Source organism: Melospiza georgiana, chromosome 6, assembly GCF_028018845.1.
Source record: "Melospiza georgiana isolate bMelGeo1 chromosome 6, bMelGeo1.pri, whole genome shotgun sequence".
Lineage (NCBI taxonomy): Eukaryota > Metazoa > Chordata > Aves > Passeriformes > Passerellidae > Melospiza > Melospiza georgiana.
In genome coordinates this window covers 1129353-1151156 of record NC_080435.1, presented here as the reverse complement: position 1 = coordinate 1151156, position 21804 = coordinate 1129353, and the positions used below count along the sequence as shown (strand labels likewise).

Below are 21804 nucleotides of genomic sequence, written 5' to 3'. Positions count from 1 at the left end.
GCCACCCATTGATCATACTGTTCCAGGTTTTATATTCACACCACTCTAGGTCATATGACAGAAGAGGAGGAAAAACCCCAAAACCTTGGAGTTAGATAGCCCAGAAATTTATTGAATACTTGCTCAAATACATTCTGGATAGAACTGTTCCACTTGCTTGGTTTTGCTGCTCCCAGGAAAGATCATGAACAGATGCACTGAGCTGTAACCACCAATTAGGAATTGTTATGTATGAAAATGTTAAGTATGGGGCTGCAAACTCCGTCTGGCTACATCTGGGTCTTGAATTTGACTAAGCACCTTCCTTTCAAAGGGATCAATTTGTGTAAGTTGCTGCACCAAATGTTATTTAGAAGAGCCTTTTACATTTTGGTCTTTTTAAAAGAGGAAAACACTTCATATATTTGCTTTTGAAGTTTTCAATACTGGAATAATTTAGTCCAGAGTGTTTGCATGGGGTTTCTAATTTTTTCATACGGTCTCTCTTCTAAGTATGCCAGAACATTTAGTCTTCTGTTTTGGCTTCCATTTCCTCGGCATCATCATCCCCGTCCACTTCAGCATTTTCCCTCTCCAGTCTTTCCAACTGCCTTGCAAGCTCAGTCTCGTCTGTGTCAGTGACCACCTTAGGCTGAAAAAAACCAAACCACAACACATGGCAAACTGTCATAAAGAAAGGTCACATCATTTGTAGACTCTGATTCTACACAAAGAGCAAGAGATAAAACACGTCCTGAGTCACACAATAAAACCCAGGAAAATTAGATTTTCTGGCCATTTGTTTATTTCAGGAACACAGAGGTCCTGACTTTTCTATTTTTTTAAGAACTTAACAAATTTCTGCTCAGATTTTTTGTAGCACTACTGATCTTGCTCTACTTTAGAAATATTGCAAAGAAGCAAGCTGTATTTTAGAATGTAATTTGTTCTTACCTCCATCTGCACATTAAAGACTCCTCTCTTCTCCTCAATTTTTTCCTTAATTACAGCCATGGCTTGATTCAGAACAGACAGTCCTTCAGTTCTCTCCAGTGTAGTAGTAGTCATCACATAACGAGGAGGGGCTATCAGATTAATCTACACATTGTAAAGATTGGGGAAAGAAGCAAACTCAGTAACAAAGGAAAAGATATTATGCCTAGTTACACCAAAAATTAAAAGCATTAAAACACATATGTTTTCTTTTTTTTTATGATGACTGAATAAGTAAACTATTTCTTTTGTTACAAGGGACCATTATAAAAAGAAATTTTCAAAGGAGAAAGTACTTACAACTTTTTTAAAAACACTTACTCAGTAGTTCACTTAACATCCAAAAACTGTTGGGGAAGAAAAACTAGATCTGGGTACAGTAGTCATTCTACCAACACTCAAATGTCAGTGGAGCAAACTTCCCTTTTCTTACACAATCTTATACCTGAAAATAAAATTTATTGCTCCCCAGCTAAGACTGCATAAAGGAACAGTGGGTATGTTCTGTGCCAATATTAGACTTTAATAAATTGAACAGAATAAATAAAGCTTCCCAAACTTTGAAAGGCACTGCACAACCACAGGCAGGACTGCCAGCACGTGACTGAAGGAAGTTTGTTAAAGCCCTGCTGGAGAAGAGCTGGAAATCAGGCACATGGGGCAGAGCAATTGCACACCACTGGTCCCTAAGGGCATCAGAAAACTTTGCCTTTGATTCCATTATTAAGACTGACACTCACTTTGATGGGCATGTTCTCCGTGGAACAGTTCAAGCCTGCTCTCAAAGCTTCTTTTACTGCATCTATGCCTTCATAACCATAACAAGCCACCTCAATATCTATGACAGAGAAATACAAATAATAAAATTTTACCATTACCAAGAGCTGCAAAATATTTAAAGCTTAACTTAAGCTTTAACAGATCTTTTTTGCAACAAATGTTCATCCACAATGAGAGCCTCAGTACCTCCCAAGTCTGAGGAAGGCATTACATTTGCTTGACTTTTAAGTTGAAGTAAGAGTCTTTTTAAGTTGTTTAGATAATGCAACATTTATCTTGTGCTTTGAAAAGTTAGGATACAAAACCATACACTCATATGCACTCACTTCTCATCCAACAAATACAACACCAATAATTATGTACTTTACATGGGGAGATGAAGATATAAAAGCAATAAATACCAGGGAAAATGCAACATCAGGAAAAGTGAAATGCAAAAAGGAGCACATCCACAAAGTTATGGAATTCCATCAGCAATTACAGCAGAGGCACAGAGGCATCACTTGAGGAGCATTAGAATACATTTTTATAAGGTTAACACATGGTTAGAATTAGTTAGCTATAGCCTTTTGTAGGTATTTGAAAACCAAGGCATAAACTAATACTGCTGATATCTGTAATACCCTGACCAGTGTAAAGACAAAGATTTCTTGACCTGCATAGCAATGGCACAAGACTAAGCTACACAAAGAAGGTAGTTTCACTTCCAGGTGACTCACAAAAACCTGCCAATTCTGAGCTCTCAGGAACAAATTCACAGAGGAACATCCCAGTCAGCCTCAGGATGAGAAGAGAAGCCAATGGCAAGATTCTACACTTGTGCTGATGACAAAATTAATGACAGACCATCAGAACTAAATAGGCAGCATGAAGGAAGTAAGAAGACATGCTCTTTGTTTTCAAAAGTGATGAAGTGCTATTCATGTTAGTAAATGCACTCTTCATGGCAATTACATCAAATTTTTGAACTCTGTTAACTCCTGGCAGTCTCAAGCAATAGGTAGAGGAATTTTACATTACCTTACTTTTTGTACTCTTCTTGATTTCAGAGTGGAAAAGGCCTATCTCTTCTCTCCACTGTAATCAGCAAGTGTTAATGCTCTTCAATATACACTTGCAGAGTAGAGGCAATTTCTCAATCTAGTTAAAAACGTGATTTGGCTACACTATCTGTTTAATGGCAAGTGTGCCTTTAGTCTGTTCTGTAGAGCCAGATTTACAGTTTTGAAGTATGTCTTCTGAAGTCATGCATTCATGTGCTTTTTCTGCCACACTAAATTAGTAAGAGACAAACTAGCTCATAGATTAGAGATGTGCTAGGCTTGAGCTGATATATTCTACTGAATGGTCTGCAATCAACCTGTTAGAAATACTATTTTCTCATGTTTATGAACAAGTGACTAAGGTGCATGCTGTAGCTGTGCTGACAGAGTTCAATTATCCTGTCAGGGAATCAATGAATGTAAAACTCTGAATAATGAAAAAGAATACTGTAGATGCAGTAAAAACTATAAAATATTTAGTTTCATTGTGTGCCAATGCAATATGACAGAACACATATTCTATCATGACAACCAGTCCATGTTCCAAGGAATCTGCACTTTGGGAGGAAAAATAAAAGCCAAACCACCTTGCACTTTGGGATAGAACCCACACAGGCAATTTGAAAGCAATCCTTGATTAAGGTGTCTTAATTCTGAACAGCTCCATTCAAATATCAGCATTATGAACCATTAGTTTTAAGTGAGTTTATGGTTTGCACCAAGATACACTCTCTCAAGGCCAGGATCAAGACAGGTTCAGGGAGCAGGTGGGACGAACTCACCCGCTCGGATTTTGACTGCCTGTGGTGTGAGACGTCTGTTAATGTTGTCAATCAGCACACGCCTCTCCTCCTCTGTCAGATCCAGGCTATCCAGGATTGCAGGGTCTCTGAGCCAAGCAAAGCAACGTTACACAACTTATACTGAAGAGGAACAAACACAACATAAACTTCTGGTACTAATTCTACTTCTTACAAATAATCCTAGATACCTACTAGGCAAAGAAAATGGAAATTTCTTAAGAACCCATTGAAACACTACAAGAAAATGAACATATCTATTTTCAAAGCATTTTCTACTGGTAAACATAGCAGTTTACTCAATTTGTTCCTGGAAGGAATAACCTGAATGATTTAATTTTTTTTTTAAGCAAAGGAATGGCTTTTCTCTTGCTTCCTCTATATAAGATAAATAGAATGTGACAACTATCCAGCTTCTTGATAATTTTATATTTTCTCCAAAGTGAAAATAAACTCATACCACATAAAAGTAAATCCATGATGAATCTGGAGTTTTGAAATTATTTTAGTGTTTCATTTAAACACAAGATATTTGTCATTCTACAAAGTAACCCACATTCATTCCATGTTATTTGGTACTTGTTTTTAACAGTATCTGGATCACAGACAGATATTTATCTGCTGGCTGCATTCTCAGCTAAAGCAAGGATAAAGGCTTTTTAAATCCCAAGCTCATAGTTTCAAACTCAGAGATCACAGAAGCAAACTCCTCTGCTGTTTACCAACATAAATTAGCAGTTCTCTTTTAAAGAAGTGGCATCAATTTTCTATTGCTGTATTAAATTCACCCCAAATCTATCCGAAATAGAGAACATAACCAAAAAGTTCCTCACAAAAACATCTCCTGTTCTGCAGAGACAAAAAGTCAGTTTTCTGAAAAAAACACCAGATCTCCTACAATACCACCAGCAGGCAAACACAAAATAAAACGGCCCAAAAGCCAGAGGTAATACTAGAGATTGGTCTCTGCTGCTAATAAAACAGCAACTTTCATGTTTTTGTATGCTAAGTATAGAGAGTAGAAGGGCCAAACAAGCAAACAAAAGCCAGAAACATGACAGGTTTTACAGATCAAAATATGAAGCTGTATGGCAGAAGTAAATTATGGTATATACAAATTCTGCTTTCTTTCCAAACTATCCTCCTGTTAATCCACCTGTTAAAGCATTTGGTAGGCTTTCAACAATAGGTCCCCAATATTTAATTTTTACTGATCAGAAGGTAAATACACTGTCCAATTTCTGCCACAGGCATCATGCTATGTGAAACTTCAAAACACTAACCGTCAGTATAAAGAAAGGAATAACAAGCCAAATTCTTAGTGAGAATTCTAAACTTCACACAGCAATCCAGCAAAACCAGGAAGGCAGCAATATCCACATTGTTCTACTCAACTGCTATACATTTATGTAGGAGCACAACAGGATCAAATAAAATTTGCCGACCACAGTCAGAAATCTTAAGGCATTACTGATGGAAAGATCTTTTGAGAACAGACAGCTTCTGAAGTTTGTGCTCCAAACTGAATAGCAAGTGAGCAACAAAAGGCCTGTGCTCAGGAGTTTTCATGAGTATACAGCTGAAGCTAAAACAGCCAGTGTAACTAGAGGTGTTTTTTTTTTTAAAATTTCTATTACATAGATGTTTAACTAAGTATTTATTAATCACTTAAGAGTGATCAGGAATTCCTTTTACAGCAGTATGTCCAGATTTTCCCTTTAGCAGTAAATTTGCTATCACTAGAAAAGCATCATTACAATATGAAACAAAACACATTAATTCTAAACAAGGACACAAGCTGTTCCTTGCCCCAAAACGCAGAGCTGGTTTTCAGCTACTTAAACACTACCGAGCGCCCTGGCTCCTGGAGTCAGTGCCGCGTTGTTACTGCCATCTAGCGTTCAGCTCCGCTGCATCACACACACACCTCGGGGCTGGGAAATGCAAAACTGAAAATGTTCACTGAGAAATCCAGTTTAGGGTTGACAATTTCACAGCAAATTATGTAGAGTGAAACCAAATACTTCGACTCTGAAAGCAAATTAAAATATCAGACTCCATTTAAAAAATAAAAGCCATCTATCTCTGTGCGTATTTCCTTAGCATCACAATTTCCACCTTTCTGTTCGTAATTCCATTTCTAAGTTTATGATCCTGCTCCTTAAGTTCAGAAGTGGAGATAAGTAACAAGTCAGCTTGTTGCATTTAAAAAAGAAAAAAGTGGAAGAGTGACAGTCAGCTCTGAGTAGAAATGCCTTCAGACATAAAGCTAGGTATTTCGGATAAAATCTGTCTGGGACTAAAACCAGGCAAGTTCTGACACACAACTGAAGACCAGTGGTTCTTCCTCTATTAGACTGATGTCAAAATTTACTAGATTTACTTGACCAGTATATTCTTCATACTGATTCTGGGAAAGAAGCCAAATGACACAAGCCAAAAGAACATGGTGACAGGTCTACTTAGGAAATACTTGTCTGCAATTTGAAATAAGCCCCTAGAAGCATAGAAGAAGTCCTTACGAGACTGCATGCTTGAATGCATCATAAGCACCATATCCAGGTCTTTTGTACTTGTCATCAAACACCCAGGCAGTTCTCTGGAACAGGCTCTCCAGCTGCTCATCCTTGGTGTACTCCAAGACTTCAGCAACATGGCGAAGGATGCTGTAAACCTGCAACAAAGGACTGCTAAAAGCCCCCAACCAAATACTGAAACAGACAAAAATTTCTACTTGGAAGTGTTAAGACCACACAGCAGTAAGGATGTGAGCCTGAAACTACCAGCACATCTTTCCAATAAAAAGTTGCCCACAGTGTGCTAAACCTGCACATACTTTTGGATTTCTGATCATTCAAATATATCCATTTACATTTTAAGTTCTTAACTGACATCTTTCTTGATCGATTAATTATTCAATAAGCAGCTTACCACGTAATGCTCATGGACACATAAGCTGGTTATATATCTTTGCAGGGATAAATGAGAATCACAGTATGCCTAACATCTGAATGCTTTACCTTTATCTTATGTCTGTGCATTTTGGTTGCTCAAGAAAGAAGCTTGAAATACACAGGGCCTAAATACAGAAAGGCAACTTACAGTCTTTGATTTTGTGAATTTGTCTTCACATTTGATTGCCTCCTCTGGAGAAACTCTTCTTTTTGACAAATCAATATAACCTGTTGGGGAGATGATTTTAAAAATGTCAGCCACTGTGCAATCTAAGTCTGATTCCTTCAAGAGAAACTCAAGAACAAACACTCTGGCTCAGGATTTGCCCTCTGCCTACAGTATCCTGATATTTTGCTACAGAGAGAAACAAGACCAAATCTTGATGAATTTAAGCAAATTATAATCCAAATTAGGATTAAAAATTCTTTCAACTGTAAATACTTAGAGTAGCAAATTTTATCTCAGAAACTAGTGATCTATTATTTTTATATTTCTATACACAGTTTGGGAAAAAAAAATTATTCCAGCATACAAAGAAGCAAATGTAATGCATATTTTTTTAGTGCTCAACACAATTTAATTAAAGCCTGGCATCTCATCACTTTAGCTCTGAACAGTTTCCTAATAAAACAGACTCAGCCTGAAAGAAATGCCCACGAAAAAATTTCTTTTGAACTCTCTTCTAAATTATAAAAGGCCTCCACCTGTTTCTCACAAACTATATATTCTCCAATAAGTTCAATAACAGACCACTAGATGAATTCCAGATGTGTTTCTCTGTTAATATGAAAACAAGATTAATTTGTAAAAGTATAATTTCATTAGAGATGTTGGGAAACTTATTTCACTTCATATTTATCTGCAGTAAGTTTATTCCTGCCCCTCTTTCATCTCTGCTCTTCCTTATCCTGTCATTCATTACTTATTCTCAGAAGCATTCAAGAAAAGCATGTAACTTGAGAAACGTCATACCAACAGTAACATTTCTAGGAGATGTGCTCAGTGTTTATTATTTCTGTATTGCTGGATAGAGATTTTAGAGATTGTGTGGAACAGCATTATCAAAATCTGAAATGTTTTCAATAAAAATTACATTTAAAAAACCTTCAAAGGGAGGAAAAACCAAAACTGCCTGTACAATTCTAACTTTTGTCTAAGGAATTCACAACGATTACGTACTTGTCATCACCTTTACCAACAAGGTTTGAGACTTGTTAACAAACAGGATGGATGGTGAGCACTAAATGCTTAGCATCTAGATTTTTAGTTCTACAGCAAATGATCCTTCTCTTCAGCTGACTTAGAAAATCTACATAGGTATCAAAAGAAAATTACACTTCACTACAGTTCAGTGACTGATCTGGTGAGGAGCCACTTAAATCTTTACTGACGTGATTTACTTTCATCAACCCAACTCCCAAAGGACACAGAGGAACAGAAGAAGGTATGGTCAGTGGTATGGTCATAGGTATGGTCAGTGATGGTCTATTTTACTTCAATGCTCAAAAAAAAGCAGCCCTGACAAAACCCACCAACACCTGCTTGGTTTATCTGCATTTCTGTGTACAAATACAAGTGTGACAGAGCCCAGACACCTTTCTCCTTGTCGACCCTAATGACGACGACGCACTCGTTCCTGCCGATGCGGATGAGCTTGTTGATGGAGCGGATGCGCCGCCGCGACAGCTCGCTGAGCAGGATCATGCCCTCGATGTTGTTGTACTCCAGCAGGCTGACATAGGCGCCCATCTCAGCAATGGAGCGCACGTTGACCATCACCACGTCCTCCACCTCGGGGAATTTATGCTGGTAGAACCTACAGCTGAGTCCCGGCATTCTGCAATTCCAGCAGAAAAAACATTTTTGTTTCACATCACACCACTGCCTCCTCCTGCAAACACAGCAAGAGACCGGCAAGGACTGGGGGTGATAGAGAGGAACGGTGGCAGGAAAAGCAGCAATTAGGGTAAGGTTGTGTTTAGGTTTTAATATAAATTAAATAATGAATTAACTTGTATTTCAAATACCACTACCAAAACCATTTCCTAAGATGCTATTTCTTCGCATTAATGTAGAAAAAAGCTTTGCTATTCAGACTTTGTTACCCACTTCACCTGTCACACTGCCTATACACAGCACACTGGAAAGGCTTCTTCTAGTGCTGGAAAGGTGGCACTGCACCTCACAGCCATCTAAAGTTGTGTGTAACATTCTCAGAGATTCACAGAATATGCTGAGCTGGAAGGGACTCCCAAGGATCATCAGCTGGACTTTAAGAGCAGGAGGACACTGGAGAGAAGCTCATGAAGGATTTTGCATGCACATAATAAGACAGCATGTGAGGCTAAGAAAAGAAGAGGCAGATGGAAGCTTCTGTAGTACTGGGGAGAAGCAGACTCCATGACTTTTAAACTCAGCACTGTATGTTCACAGTAATCCTGCAAGACCTGCTCCAGAGGCCAACTGTCAGCAAAGAAAGCAAAGGCATTAATCATAATAGAACTAGCCTGGCCTGAACTACTGAAAGGGCAAAAAAAGTGCCCCACAACAGACTGCTAGTGTGGAGGTGAAAAACCCCAACAAAATCACATGAAAAAGGGAATTCCTTCATTATACATTCAAAACGAAAAAAGGGCAAAAGCAATATTTCATGATTAGGTAGTGGTAAGAAGAAATGCTTAAGCTGCTTTATTTTTCTGACAATGAATCCATATGCTCTTAAATGTGTAACTAGATTAGTTCGGTTGTCTATGCCTTAAAGTTACACACAGAAAATTTTCTACAGTAACAGGAGCCTAAGATGCCAAATCAAAGGCATCACTCCTTCAGAAGATTTTAGTCACCATTTTAAAGTTTTAGTCATGATCTTTACAGCAGTCCTAGCGCTTCCTAGATATAAGAAAATTTAAAATCAGAGTAGGAAGATAATGCCAAATGCTATGCACACATGTCCACACAATTCAGATGGCCATGTCCACCCTTATTTGCATTCCTAACTTGTAAGAAGGGGAAAATACAAACTAGCAAAACTTTATAAAAACACTCTGAAGGTTTTGTAAAACTTTGTCTAAGCCGAAGCTGAACAAACGACTCTAAGGTTAAAAAGGAAAACTTTACAGCTCGCCTTTCTAGCCCACCGCATGCAGCTCTGCTCAGTGCTGCCGGTACTTCTGGGGTACAGGAGAAAGCCGCACTGCAAAGCGACTGGCTGGAGCCACAGCGGGCAGGAGGGACAAACACCGCTCAGCACACGCAGCCCTTCAGTGCTCTCCCGCAGCCCTTCAGTGCTCTCCCACAGCCCTTCAGTGCTCTCCCGCAGCCCTTCACCGCTCTCCCACAGCCCTTCACCGCTCTCCCGCAGCCCTTCACTGCTCTCCCACAGCCCTTCACTGCTCTCCCATAGCCCTTCACTGCTCTCCCGCAGCCCTTCACTGCTCTCCCATAGCCCTTCACTGCTCTCCCACAGCCCTTCAGTGCTCTCCCGCAGCCCTTCAGTGCTCTCCCGCAGCCCTTCACTGCTCTCCCGCACCCTTCAGTGCTCTCCCGCAGCCCTTCACTGCTCTCCCGCAGCCCTTCACTACTCTCCCACAGCCCTTCACTGCTCTCCCATAGCCCTTCACTGCTCTCCCATAGCCCTTCACTGCTCTCCCATAGCCCTTCACTGCTCTCCCATAGCCCTTCACTGCTCTCCCATAGCCCTTCACTGCTCTCCCATAGCCCTTCACTGCTCTCCCACAGCCCTTCACTGCTCTCCCGCAGCCCTTCAGTGCTCTCCCGCAGCCCTTCAGTGCTCTCCCGCAGCCCTTCAGTGCTCTCCCACAGCCCTTCACTGCTCTCCCGCAGCCCTTCAGTGCTCTCCCGCAGCCCTTCAGTGCTCTCCCGTAGCCCTTCAGTGCTCTCCCGCAGCCCTTCACTGCTCTCCCATAGCCCTTCACCGCTCTCCCACAGCCCTTCACCGCTCTCCCACAGCCCTTCACTGCTCTCCCGCAGCCCTTCACTGCTCTCCCACAGCCACAGCGTTTTCATTTCGGCCTTCTGGGGAAGGTCCCCAGGAGCAACGCTACGCCCACCGCCCCGAAGCTGGAATTCATCTTTTCCAGAGGTTGGACACGCCTCAGACGAGGCCCTCACGGCCGCACAACGTCTGCGGAAACCGAGCCCGTCGCGACCGGCGCCGCCGGCACGGGCGCTGCCCCACGACGGCCGCCGCCCGGGAGAGCGGGCCGGGCAGAGCCCATGTCCGGCGCGGCGCCGGCGGGAGGCCCGGGGAGGGCGGCCCCGCGGCTGCCGGGCGCCGGTGCCGTCAGGCCGGGCCGGCCCCGAGCGGCGCCGCTCCCCGCGGCCCCGGGCCCGCCCGGGAGGAGCCGGCGCGCGCGGCGGTACCTGGCTGCGGCCCGGGGGGTCCCGCGCTGCGCTCGCGCCCCGCAGTCCCGCGCTAGCCCCGCTCGTGCCGCCGCGTGCGCCCGGCCGCTGCCGCCCCACTGCGCAGGCGCAGAGACGCCGCGGCGAGAGGGGCCGCGCTCCCCTCGAGCGCCCTCTGGCGGCGGGCGGCCGGAGCCGCGGCCCCAGCCAATCGCGTCTCCTCCTGCCGGCCCCGGGGGACACGTGACCACAAGCGGCGCCGCGCGGGCATCCGGGTTCGGTCCCGCGCGCGCGGGCTCCGCCTCGCGCGGGGGCGGGGCCGGGTCACGTGACGGCGGCGGCGACGGCCGGTCCGGGCCCCGGCGGTGACAGCGGCGCAGCCCGAGCCGGCCCCGCCGGTGACAGCGGCGACAGCCCGAGCCGGCCCCGCCACAGCCATGTCGGCCAAGGACCGCATCGAGATCTTCCCCTCGCGGATGTGAGTGTCCGCCGGCACGGGTCGGGATAGCGCCGAGGGGGCAGCGCGGGGGCTCCGTGCCGTGCCCGAGGCGGCGGGAGCGGCGGGAGCGGCGGCTCTCGGGCGCTCAGGGCTCCTCATCGGGGCTCGGCGCTCGGAGTCGTTCCGCCGGCTGTGCTGCGCCGCCGGGCGGGGCTGCCCCGGTTCTGTGGCGGAGCCGCTGAGGGCCGCTGGTCCTAAGCTTGACGTTCTGCTTCCAGGCTCCACATCGGCGCTGTCCGTCCTCACCGGGCCGGGCAAGGCTCGGCACCGAGATGCCGGGTGTGATGTTTAAAGTAATGTGATTACGCAAACCTTACTTTAAAAAAGGAATAATTTTTAGAATGTATGTGTAGGAAAAAGGGACAAACGGAACCACAGCTTCCCTTAATTTTGCAACAGAGGATACTCCTTCACGAGAGGTTGGCCATAAAGCGTTAAGGAAGTAAAGTGCTGTCAGTGTCGTGGACAGTCAGGTTATTTTCCAGCTCCAGACAGCAAACTATTTGTCATGAAATCAGATGTCTCCTCTGAGAAGGCTTAGAAAGCTGCCAACATTGGAACTAACTCAAACAATTGAATAAAATGCTGTTTAATAACACTGTTCAGCTTGTCTTTGGAACTCTCCAGGACAGACAGACTTTGCTTTAAGGTGAAAGGCTGCTTCACATCTTCTTGCATAAAAGTGGGTTGCCTGCACACAATCTTTATATGTGCAGGCAACATATAAAAGGATGCCTTGAAGGACAGAAAACCTCAAACATGAAATAATAATTATTCACTCTGTATGAGCTCAAGACATATAAAGTAACAGTTTATAAGGAAAGATTAATACATTACATGGTAAATGTTCTGTTTTGAAATTTACTATTGCATACGCAGAAATGAATTGCTGCAGACACTAAGTCATCTGGTCTCACTCCTCCTCTTTGGTAGTGCTTTTTTTCATTCAGTGTGGGTGTCCAAGGAGGGGACACTTCAGTCACTTTTGAAAGGTATCTGGTTTTGTGAGGTGATGTGTCACTGTGGCGTGAGGGTGGTCATGTACAATATTTACAAGCTTATTTTCAAACAAGGTGACAGACAATAATGTGGGTGCTGTTCCCAAAGGAATATAAGTTAGAAAGGTAAAATAAAGATGTCCCGTGTCTGCAACAATTAATTTTCTTAACTGACAGAAGAGGATTTCACAAGGTTTACTTTTTACATTGGTTTGGGGTTTTTTTGTTGTTATAAAATGGCTTGCTGGTACAAGCCTCTTCTGTGCTGGAAATGTTCAATTGCAGAAGCTGCTCGGTTTCCGGGAGAGTAAACAAGACTTTGTTTATTGCACTCTCAGAGCCAGTGAGATCTTGCTGGAACTGGAAGGCCAGCCAGTCTCTGGCAGGTGGTGAACAGAGCAGGCAAGTCAGTCCAAGGTGATGACAGACACCTGCTTGCTGGGAAAGTAAAGTTGCTTTTTACTCACTGATTTTTTTTTTTAAATCATAAACATTCATAAAGTATTTGGGGTTTTCAGTTATACGTATTTGGTAGATGTTAATGGAGCTATTCTCATCACATGCCAGTAGATGTGGCCAGTAATGGATTCCACTGTGTAGATAGAATCTTAATTATACTTACTTTTTCCAAGGTCAGAGAGGAAGTGTGTAAGAACTTGGCTTGAGCAGTGTCCTTTGTGCACAGTGGCTGCATGTAGAAAGCAGTACAGTTCCTAATTTCATACAAGAAACTTCTAAGTGTGCTACTGGTTGTACAGGTGAAAGCTACAGCTAACTCACTAATATCCCTTTGAAATTGTTGCTGTTTTTGATTGTCTTTGATAGCTTGTAAATCTCCCATGCAGCATATGAAGCTAAGGGAAACCAGAATGTACAACTGCTGCATCTTCTTGCTCTGTAAAATCAGAACATGGCATCAACTGTTATGATCACATGAAGAATTTGCTTTGTTTGATTTTCCAAAGATGACATGGCAGTAAAAGAACTTAAAAGCAATACCAATGTCACAGCAGATATTTGGAGGAGTTTGATTTCTGGTACTTCTAAGTCATGAAGAAAAATGAAAACTCTTATTTCCTATTATAGAAATACTGAAAGATGTCTTGTCAATTTTCCTTTGACTTCACAGATAATAACCTTGTAGTTTTCATTGTTGATGGAGATAAATATAAATTCCCTTGATTTTGAATGGGAATCTAAAATTCTGCCCTGAAGTGGCCATCTTGTTTTACTGCAATGGTGTTTCAGGTTTCCTTCATAATTTCAGTCGTATGCATGTCACAAAACTTCACTAAGGTTTTTCCTAATCCCTTCAGATGCTGCAGGATGTTTTTTCTTTATTCCTCTGCTTGCCAGGGCTCAGACCATCATGAAGGCTCGTTTGAAAGGAGCCCAAACAGGTCGTAACCTCCTGAAGAAAAAATCTGATGCTCTGACGCTTCGATTCAGGCAGATCCTTAAGAAAATTATTGAGGTAGGTAAATTAGAATTTTCCTTTGTTTGGCTCACTTTACTGTTCTGTCTGTTGTGCATTCCTGTTCTCCTAACTTCATTAGATAGGCTGGAATACAGGATGACTTTCTGGCTAACCTGTTTTTTGTAAGTGAGTCTACTGAGAACACATGAGCAGAATTCTGATTTTTTCGCTGCAATGATACAGAAACTTGGAAGAGTTAATGTTCTTCATCTCTTTCCAGAGAGTCTTAGCCTCTGCTTTCTTTTGTGTCCCAAGCTCCCTATCATGATGCTGCCAAATACTTTAGGATTGGTGTTAAAATGTTCTGTAGTCCCATTTTTATTGCTTTATCTGGCTTGAGGGGATACTGCACATCTATAATGTTTCCTGCATGACTAGGTACACTAGCAAGCAGAAGTTCTGTTCAGATGGGGCTTGTTCCTTTAGGAAGAAACACAGAGTCCTGCTGCTTCTTTTGTAACAAGGATGACAAAGCTGAGGTAGTCAGTAGAGCCTGGTATGTGTTGTTCTGCTCTGCCATATCAGATAGGTTTGGTTGTACTGTTTTAGTTGCAGCTGCTGCAGTGTCCATGGTTAGCAGTGGTCCTTTGTTGCCACACTGTAGACAAGCTCTCATCATCTGTCATTGCTTCCTATACATTGTCTAACACACACAGGCTGGTGTTTCTCTATACTTTTTAGCTACAAAGACTACAAATCTGTAAAAATTGGGAAAAAAACAGAGTGGGAGGAGAGTGCAGCTTCACAAAGCTGTAAACATTTGTATGTTGAAAACCAACTTCAGCTGTCTCATAGTATTCCATACAATGTGAAACGAGTATTTCCCTACTGAGCCACTTTATTGTTGTTATTTAACCCCCATGTAATAGAATTTCATGATTAATTCAGATCTTTTGCTTTTTCTGTGAGTTCTACAATGTGAAACAGCTGAATTTTTTTTTTTGCCAGTCACCTGAGAATTACAATTTCCAGTTTGAGAGTAAGCTATGCATATAGGACTTGCTCACTCTCTTCAGTTTCTTCTCCTTTTGCTGCTAGTTATTTACCCTGGAAAAGGAGTAACAATGTGCCTTGTATTTGCTGCCTTTTTTTTTTTTAACAGACTAAGATGCTGATGGGTGAGGTGATGAGAGAAGCTGCCTTTTCACTTGCTGAGGCAAAGTTCACAGCAGGAGATTTCAGGTGAGGATTGCTGGGCTTCCATGAGCATAGCCTACCTATGGGAAAGAGCTATCAACAAATTATTATTTTCTCTTTTGGAAAAAAAGGTAAATTCTTAAAGGCACCTAAAAAAAGACAATAGTGGAGGGGATGAACTAAATTCTGTTATGTAAAGGCAGGAGAGAGAGAACTTGCACGACACAAACTCTGTTGGAAGCTAAACCAAGTGGAAACATCACCAAAATTTTTTGTCCTTGGTTTGAGAAGGTGTTGCTTTTTGTGGCTTGGAATCAAAAATGTAGGAAAGCAAGAATTTATATCAGAGTATTGGACAATTTCTTCATTTGGTCTTTCTTGTGAATTTGAGGGATAGATGTGTGCTCTTTTCTGCCAGTAAGTCACACAGTGATTTTACCAGTTGTTCTTATCTCCTACCTCACTGCCCTTTGTCTCACTAGGGCTAGAGAGGTCTGTATGCAGGAGGGGAAACAAATCCTTTTCTTCCAGCAGGATACTTGAATTGTATTTTAATAAATGACAGTTTTGTCTAGGGTGTTTGAGTAATTCATTCAGGTGTGCATGGGGAAGTTTTTAAGATTCATCTGATGGCCCTTCCAGCTAATGGGGAAGAGCCAAGTGGTCAGACACAGCAGGAATCTGCGTGCTGCTGAAGAAAAGCCTTTTTGCCCTTTCCTTTGGATATAGTGCTGTTTCCTGTCCTAACTAGTCACTGTGTTTAGCCATAAACAAGTCAGATTCCACCCTGTAAGTAAACTGGACTTCAGCAGAGGAGTTAGCTGTAGTGAGCTGTTCTTGAAAGACTTTAAGTTACTTTGGAATGCTTCAAGATTAATTGTTGTACAAGTCCAAGTTTGTTAATATGGTAGGGAGTGAATAAACTCATTAATAGTCTGAAAGAGCAAATACTTAGAAACTAAAATGAACAAAATGTTGTGGCATTGGTTTGCATTTAAATCCTTGAAATTCCTTCTCTTTCATTGTGAAAGAAATCTTACAGGTTGATTAGACTCAATGTTATTAAAATAATTTGCCAGATAACTGGATAGTTTTTTTAGCTATGCTTTGTAAATTTGGTCTATGACATTTTTAAAGTTATATTTCATAGACTCTGCATCTTTTCCAAACTTTGCTGGAAACCTGTTTCTTTCAAAGCTTCTGTGTTAGCTCTGAAGACTTTGCAATGAATTGCAAGGAGAACTGAGCTGACAACACTTTCCAGGTCCTTGCAGCTATTTGATAACTGATTTATCTTGTATATAATGATGAGTTAATGAACCACTTCAATTTTCCTGATTAGGATCTGTGTTTTCTTCCTTACAGTACCACTGTGATCCAAAATGTGAACAAAGCGCAAGTCAAGATCAGAGCTAAAAAAGACAATGTAGCAGGTGACTCCTTTCCAGGCCATGAGTACTTCAGCTCATAAGGGAATTGTGGGAGCAGACTTGGAAATAGGCAGGAATGTATCCAAACACTGTCTCCTTTTTTTCTTACCTGTCTGTAGGGACAACTGTAATTTGTTGTTTTTTCACACACAGCTTATGATTTTTATATTTGGTTACTTACCTCTCAGGAAATAAAATGAATGTGTGTAAACTGCAGTCCAATTTCTGAATTTCTGGACAAAGTATAACTTCCATAGAGCTTTACTGGAAAACAGATCAGGAGTTAAGCCCCAAAGTTAAATAAATTTCAAGCAATTGTCTATCCACACAGTTGTCTATAAAGAAAACAGAGAGATAAGTCAAGATTGAATGACTGAAATATTCCTTAAGCAAAGAGAACATAGTACTAAACATAATAAAATGGATGAACCAGAATACTTCCCTGAATTTTTCATGGGTCTTGATCTCTACAAACTCAACACAATTCTGCAGTTCTATATTAAATGTCAGCACCAGCATGACTTCATTGTTCCAAGCTATGTAGGAATATTTTGTAAACAAAGCTTCTGCCATTACATAATCAGAAGCAAATGGGGCAAAAGTGAGCTGTACTTCATAAATCTGTAACCCTTCATGTCTCTTACATGCATTTTTCTTTGCTCATCAGGAGTGACCTTGCCAGTTTTTGAGCATTACCAGGAAGGAGGGGACAGTAAGTACAACCCAAGTGTTTTCTGTCTTTATGTACTTACAGCCATTCCATGCTCACACAGAAATATTGTCATGTCCTAATGGTAAGTCAGTTTACATCACAGGCATAGGGGTACTTACTTCCTTTGATGTTTTGCCTGCTCCTGTGACATGGAGGGATTATTAGGAACGTCTAAAAGATTCTACTTTCCAAAATCAGTGAGTTCTTCAGGTGAGGAGAAGACTTGTATTTCCAGATTTTGAGACTTCTAAGTGTTACTAGAGACATGCACAACATAAACCACTAAAAAGACAATTTGTTAATGGGCAAAGGCTTTAGCTTCTCACTTGATAAGCTCTTTATATCCCTATAGTGTGTAAAGTATTAATTTTTATCTAGTAAGGAAACACTATAAGAGCAATAGTAACAATTTTTGGGTTTTTTCAGGCTATGAGCTGACTGGCTTGGCCAGAGGTGGAGAACAGCTGGCTAAGCTGAAGAGGAACTATGCCAAAGCTGTGGAGCTGCTTGTGGAACTGGCCTCATTACAGGTTGGTGAGAGTTAAAAAGGAACAGATCATTGGTTTCTCACTTTTCTAAAATGAAAGTATCATCTCTCAGTATTTGTAGCTTAATATAGTCCCAGTGCTGTATAAAGTGGCAAACCTTTTTTAGCCATATTACTGCTTCAGAGAAATCCTTGTTCTTTAATGCTCAGAAGAAACTTTTTGGGAGAGTTGGTATTTGTAACTGCTAATGTGCAATATTCAGCATGCTAGTGACATTAGTAGAAAACATTCTACTTCTATCAAAAACATAGTTTTTAAAGCTACATTATAGACTTGGCTTTCAAGTGCTCTTTGGTTTTGTGTACAGAATTGATGGAAATGCTGAATTTGTCTTGTTATATATTAACTATTTAATCCCATTCCATCAGACATCCTTTATTACTTTGGATGAAGCCATTAAAATAACGAACAGACGTGTGAATGCAATTGAACATGGTGAGTATTTTTTCATTTGGGATGCATAACATTTTTCTGTTTCTATGTAAGATGAGGAGCAGGGTCAATGAAGCCATTCTTTCTTGTTACAATTTCTCACCAGTTCAAGAATGCTTTCTAAAAAGCATTACAATTAGGCACATTGCAAGAAAGAAAAAAATTAAAAGCCCAGTGGAGTGGACTGGAGGACACAGAGATAAATGAATAGGGAAACGTGAGAAAGTAATCAGGAAATTGTATTAAGAACCTACAGGACAAAAGTTTTACAAACATTCTGCAGTCCCTGCTAGTGACTTTGACTTAACTGGTGAAGCCTGTTGACTAGAAGCAAAAGATATGATGTTTCTATGTGTTAAGATGTTCCAATAGCTAGCATAATAAACTTCAGACAACTAAAATATATTAAATCACTCTAATGAATTTTAAAACTGTAATGGTGGTGCCCAGTGAAGAGGCTGATGACTTCTTCATTTTGGATGGAACAGTCCTTATGTCAATAACCTGTGTATTTTTCTTTGATCTAATTCCTTGTTCTTCATGTTCTTGTTTGTAAATTTGTTTCTTGCCATTTCTTAAGTACTGTTACAATCCCAACATTGGCTGTGCTTCCTTTTGCTGCAGTGTCCAGAGTGCTTTGCTTTGACAGTTTCAAGTTGCTTTCTGAATTCTGATGTCCTAGATTTAATAACTTTTGCATGTATACAGTAATGTATTTCAGTCCATGTTTCCACATCATCCTTTTCAGCAGTTTTTCATAGACTGGTTTCTTTGAACATACAGGCCTTAACTGCAGCTTATCACTGAGAATATGACTTAGAAAAGGTTTCCTCTGCAGCCTTCCAAATAATTTTGGTAGTGCTGGTAACAGGTTTCTTCTTTCAACAAATGATTCTGATAGAGCTTGTGCAGTTTGGTGTGAAAGCTGTATTTAGTGTCTTTTGTTTTGCGATTGTGTTGTATTTGAGTATTTGTTTTCATGACGGCCTCTTAAATGGATAATTCTGAGTAAAGGTGCTATACTGAAGTTTCTGAAACAATGTGATGGAAGAACATAGTTTTAATTCAAATTTGCCTGCTTGTCAGGAGTTTTTTATATTTTGTGTACTTGTCCATCAGGAAATAGTATGATCTTCCATGAAAGACATAGATTTCCCCTAGCCAAAAGGATTACTAGACTGACATCAAACAACATCTGTGCAATACATGAGATACTTCCTGGCTAATTTAACAGCAGTGCCACCTTCCTTATATTTCTTTTAGTGATTATTCCCAGGATCGAGCGTACTCTTTCTTATATCATCACAGAACTGGACGAACGAGAACGAGAGGAATTCTACAGGTAAGAGACTTGTCAAAAAACTAGACTGGTCTCTTCCTAATATAGACCATTCCTCAGAAGGGAGTTAAGAGAACTGTTCACCAAATGTGGAAGCAAGCATTGTTAAAAATGACCTCATTCTTACTGCACATGGAGTTTCCAGAGCCAGGCACTCACCTATTGCTTGTCTGAAAGTTATAAATGAATCCCTTCTATTAATTTGTACATAGCTGTCATTGTTCTTTCAGAGGGAATGATGTGATACAGTTCCCTGAGGTATTCTGCTTTAACAACAGCTTTGCCAATACAGTCAATGTTCTGGGCCACCTGAAACAAAAATGTCAAATCTGAAATAAATGAAAGAGGAATGAACTTGATTAAATACAAGCAGAATAGTATAATGCAGTGTTTAGGGTCAAGAATATAATTTATAATTTGGTTAAGTTTTTCAATTGCAGCAGCTAGCAATAAAAGCATTTTATTTTTGCCATTTTGCCAAATTTGGTATTTGTTAGAGAATTTTCATTTTCTGTGGAACTTTTCCAGGTAGCTTTATCAAGTTCAAGTTGTATGGTATAGCTACTAACCTGTTGTATGAAAACATATTTGCTTCACAGATAAAGCTGCATTTCTCTTCACAGGCTTAAAAAGATCCAGGAAAAGAAAAAAGTCTTGAAAGAAAAGTCTGATCAAGAACGGGAGCTGCGGAGGGCTGCTGGTGAGGAAAGTGAGCCAGCCAATCTCTTAGCAGAAGAGAAGGATGAAGACCTGCTCTTCGAGTAGCCCTGCACAGTTGCTGGGAGCAGGGGACCCAAAATACAGAATGTCCAGTTGCAATATAATTCAAGACATGTTGCCTCCAAGATACTTATGTGGCTTCTCATTTGGTGTCCAGGTCTTGAGTTGAATGGATTGTGGATTTCTCCTGGGAGATTAGAAATCTGGGAACTTGACTACAGCATAGGAGGGAAGGCAGAAATGGGTCAGATGGTTTACTATAAGGAAAGCCTTCTAGTCCATGTTCAACCTGTTTCTTCACTTAGTAGGAACGACTGTTGAAAGCTGTATTTTTTTTTGAAGGATGGCTCTGGATTTGCCCAATCAGATTCATCTAATTGCTCCCCTTCCTAGTACAAGCAGAGAAAAATGTTACTTAGGGAGGAAGATGCATATGATGTTCTTTGCTGCTGAACCAGTAATGTTCAAGTTGCTTAGATCCAGTTTTGGCACAGCTGAAGTCAAATCCCTGTAAAGGAAACTCTAGCTTTCTCACCTGTTGATGAAATCCACAGTCTTCTGTGATATATTTTTGTTGCACGATTGTTACCATTGGCCTAAAATATCTATGGTTTTAATTAGAGGTTCTGCCAACTTGTGTACTGTCTGTGCTAGAAACAAGTGTAAATTTTAACTGCTACAATACCTGGTGTCTGGCTTGAGTTGCTAGAAGATGAACCTTAAAAGCTTGTTGTGTTGATTTCAAAATAAAACCTCTGCTTCACCCTTTCTCCCTGACATGGAAACTACACAGTATACATCTCTTACAGCCTGTGCCCACTTTTCATTATCTTTAGTGCTTTAAATAAGTAACTGTGGAGAAGTGGATCCCTCCTGCCAAAAGCACATAGAAAAAATCATCTAGCTACATGTTGCTGCAAATCTTCATTGCTTCAGCAGGCTGGCAGGCAAAGCAGGGTTGAATGCACAGCAGTCCATCCTTTCTGCAATTCTTAAGTTCAAGGTTGATGAGTGGAGTCCAGGAGAGTGGCTGACCAGCAGGCTGTCACTAAACCCTGCTCGACTGGAAGAGCAGTTTTCCTAAAGACAGAAGCACAGAATCACTTAGGCTGTAAAAGACCTCGAAGATCACCGAGTCCAACCTTTGACCAATCACCACCTTGTCAGTCCACAGCCATGTCCAGTCATTCCTTGAACACATTGGTTGTGTTCTTTCCCTTGAAGGCACTGGTTTGCAATCAGCAAACTGAACACATGCCCCAGAACTAATGCTGGGTCATAGTTTCCAGTACTACAAGTCTAGTCTATTCAAGGTAAGCATCTTGTTTTAAACATGACACAACTGCAAATACAGGGTAACTGCAAGGAATAAATGAACACCTTTAAAAAATCATTTTAGAATTGTATGAATAATAAGGCCATTTCTTTTCTCTTGTGTATCTGTAGACAGCACAGCTGAATGGTAGGTCCATAGTCTGTTGTAAGATACAGATCCAGCTTCAAAGAGAGACACTGGAGCTCTGCAGACCCATTGCCTCTCCCACAGGATGGATGGTGTCAGAAGGTACACAGAACATCCTGCAGGGCACTGATGGGTCAC

The 21804-nt window shown here is 41.3% G+C and overlaps 2 protein-coding genes across 2 annotated transcripts; one reads left to right on the top strand and one right to left on the bottom strand.

The window, feature by feature from the left end:
• Positions 1 to 85: 85 nt before the first annotated feature.
• Positions 86 to 11012, bottom strand: EIF2S1 (eukaryotic translation initiation factor 2 subunit alpha). Its single transcript, XM_058026870.1, has 8 exons — positions 10934 to 11012; positions 8146 to 8387; positions 6698 to 6777; positions 6118 to 6269; positions 3578 to 3684; positions 1713 to 1810; positions 934 to 1077; positions 86 to 631 (listed from the first exon to the last, which is right to left on the bottom strand). Exons 2-8 carry the CDS (start codon positions 8384 to 8386, stop codon positions 506 to 508), a joined length of 948 nt encoding a protein of 315 aa, XP_057882853.1. The 5' UTR covers position 8387; positions 10934 to 11012; the 3' UTR covers positions 86 to 505.
• A 240-nt stretch (positions 11013 to 11252) lies between these two features.
• ATP6V1D (ATPase H+ transporting V1 subunit D) lies at positions 11253 to 20992 on the top strand. The gene is made up of 9 exons (XM_058025736.1): positions 11253 to 11390; positions 13766 to 13883; positions 14989 to 15068; positions 16389 to 16456; positions 17121 to 17165; positions 17592 to 17695; positions 18082 to 18148; positions 19409 to 19487; positions 20108 to 20992. The coding sequence occupies exons 1-9, from the start codon at positions 11350 to 11352 to the stop codon at positions 20247 to 20249; spliced, it is 744 nt and encodes a 247-aa protein (XP_057881719.1). The 5' UTR covers positions 11253 to 11349; the 3' UTR covers positions 20250 to 20992.
• Positions 20993 to 21804: the final 812 nt, after the last annotated feature.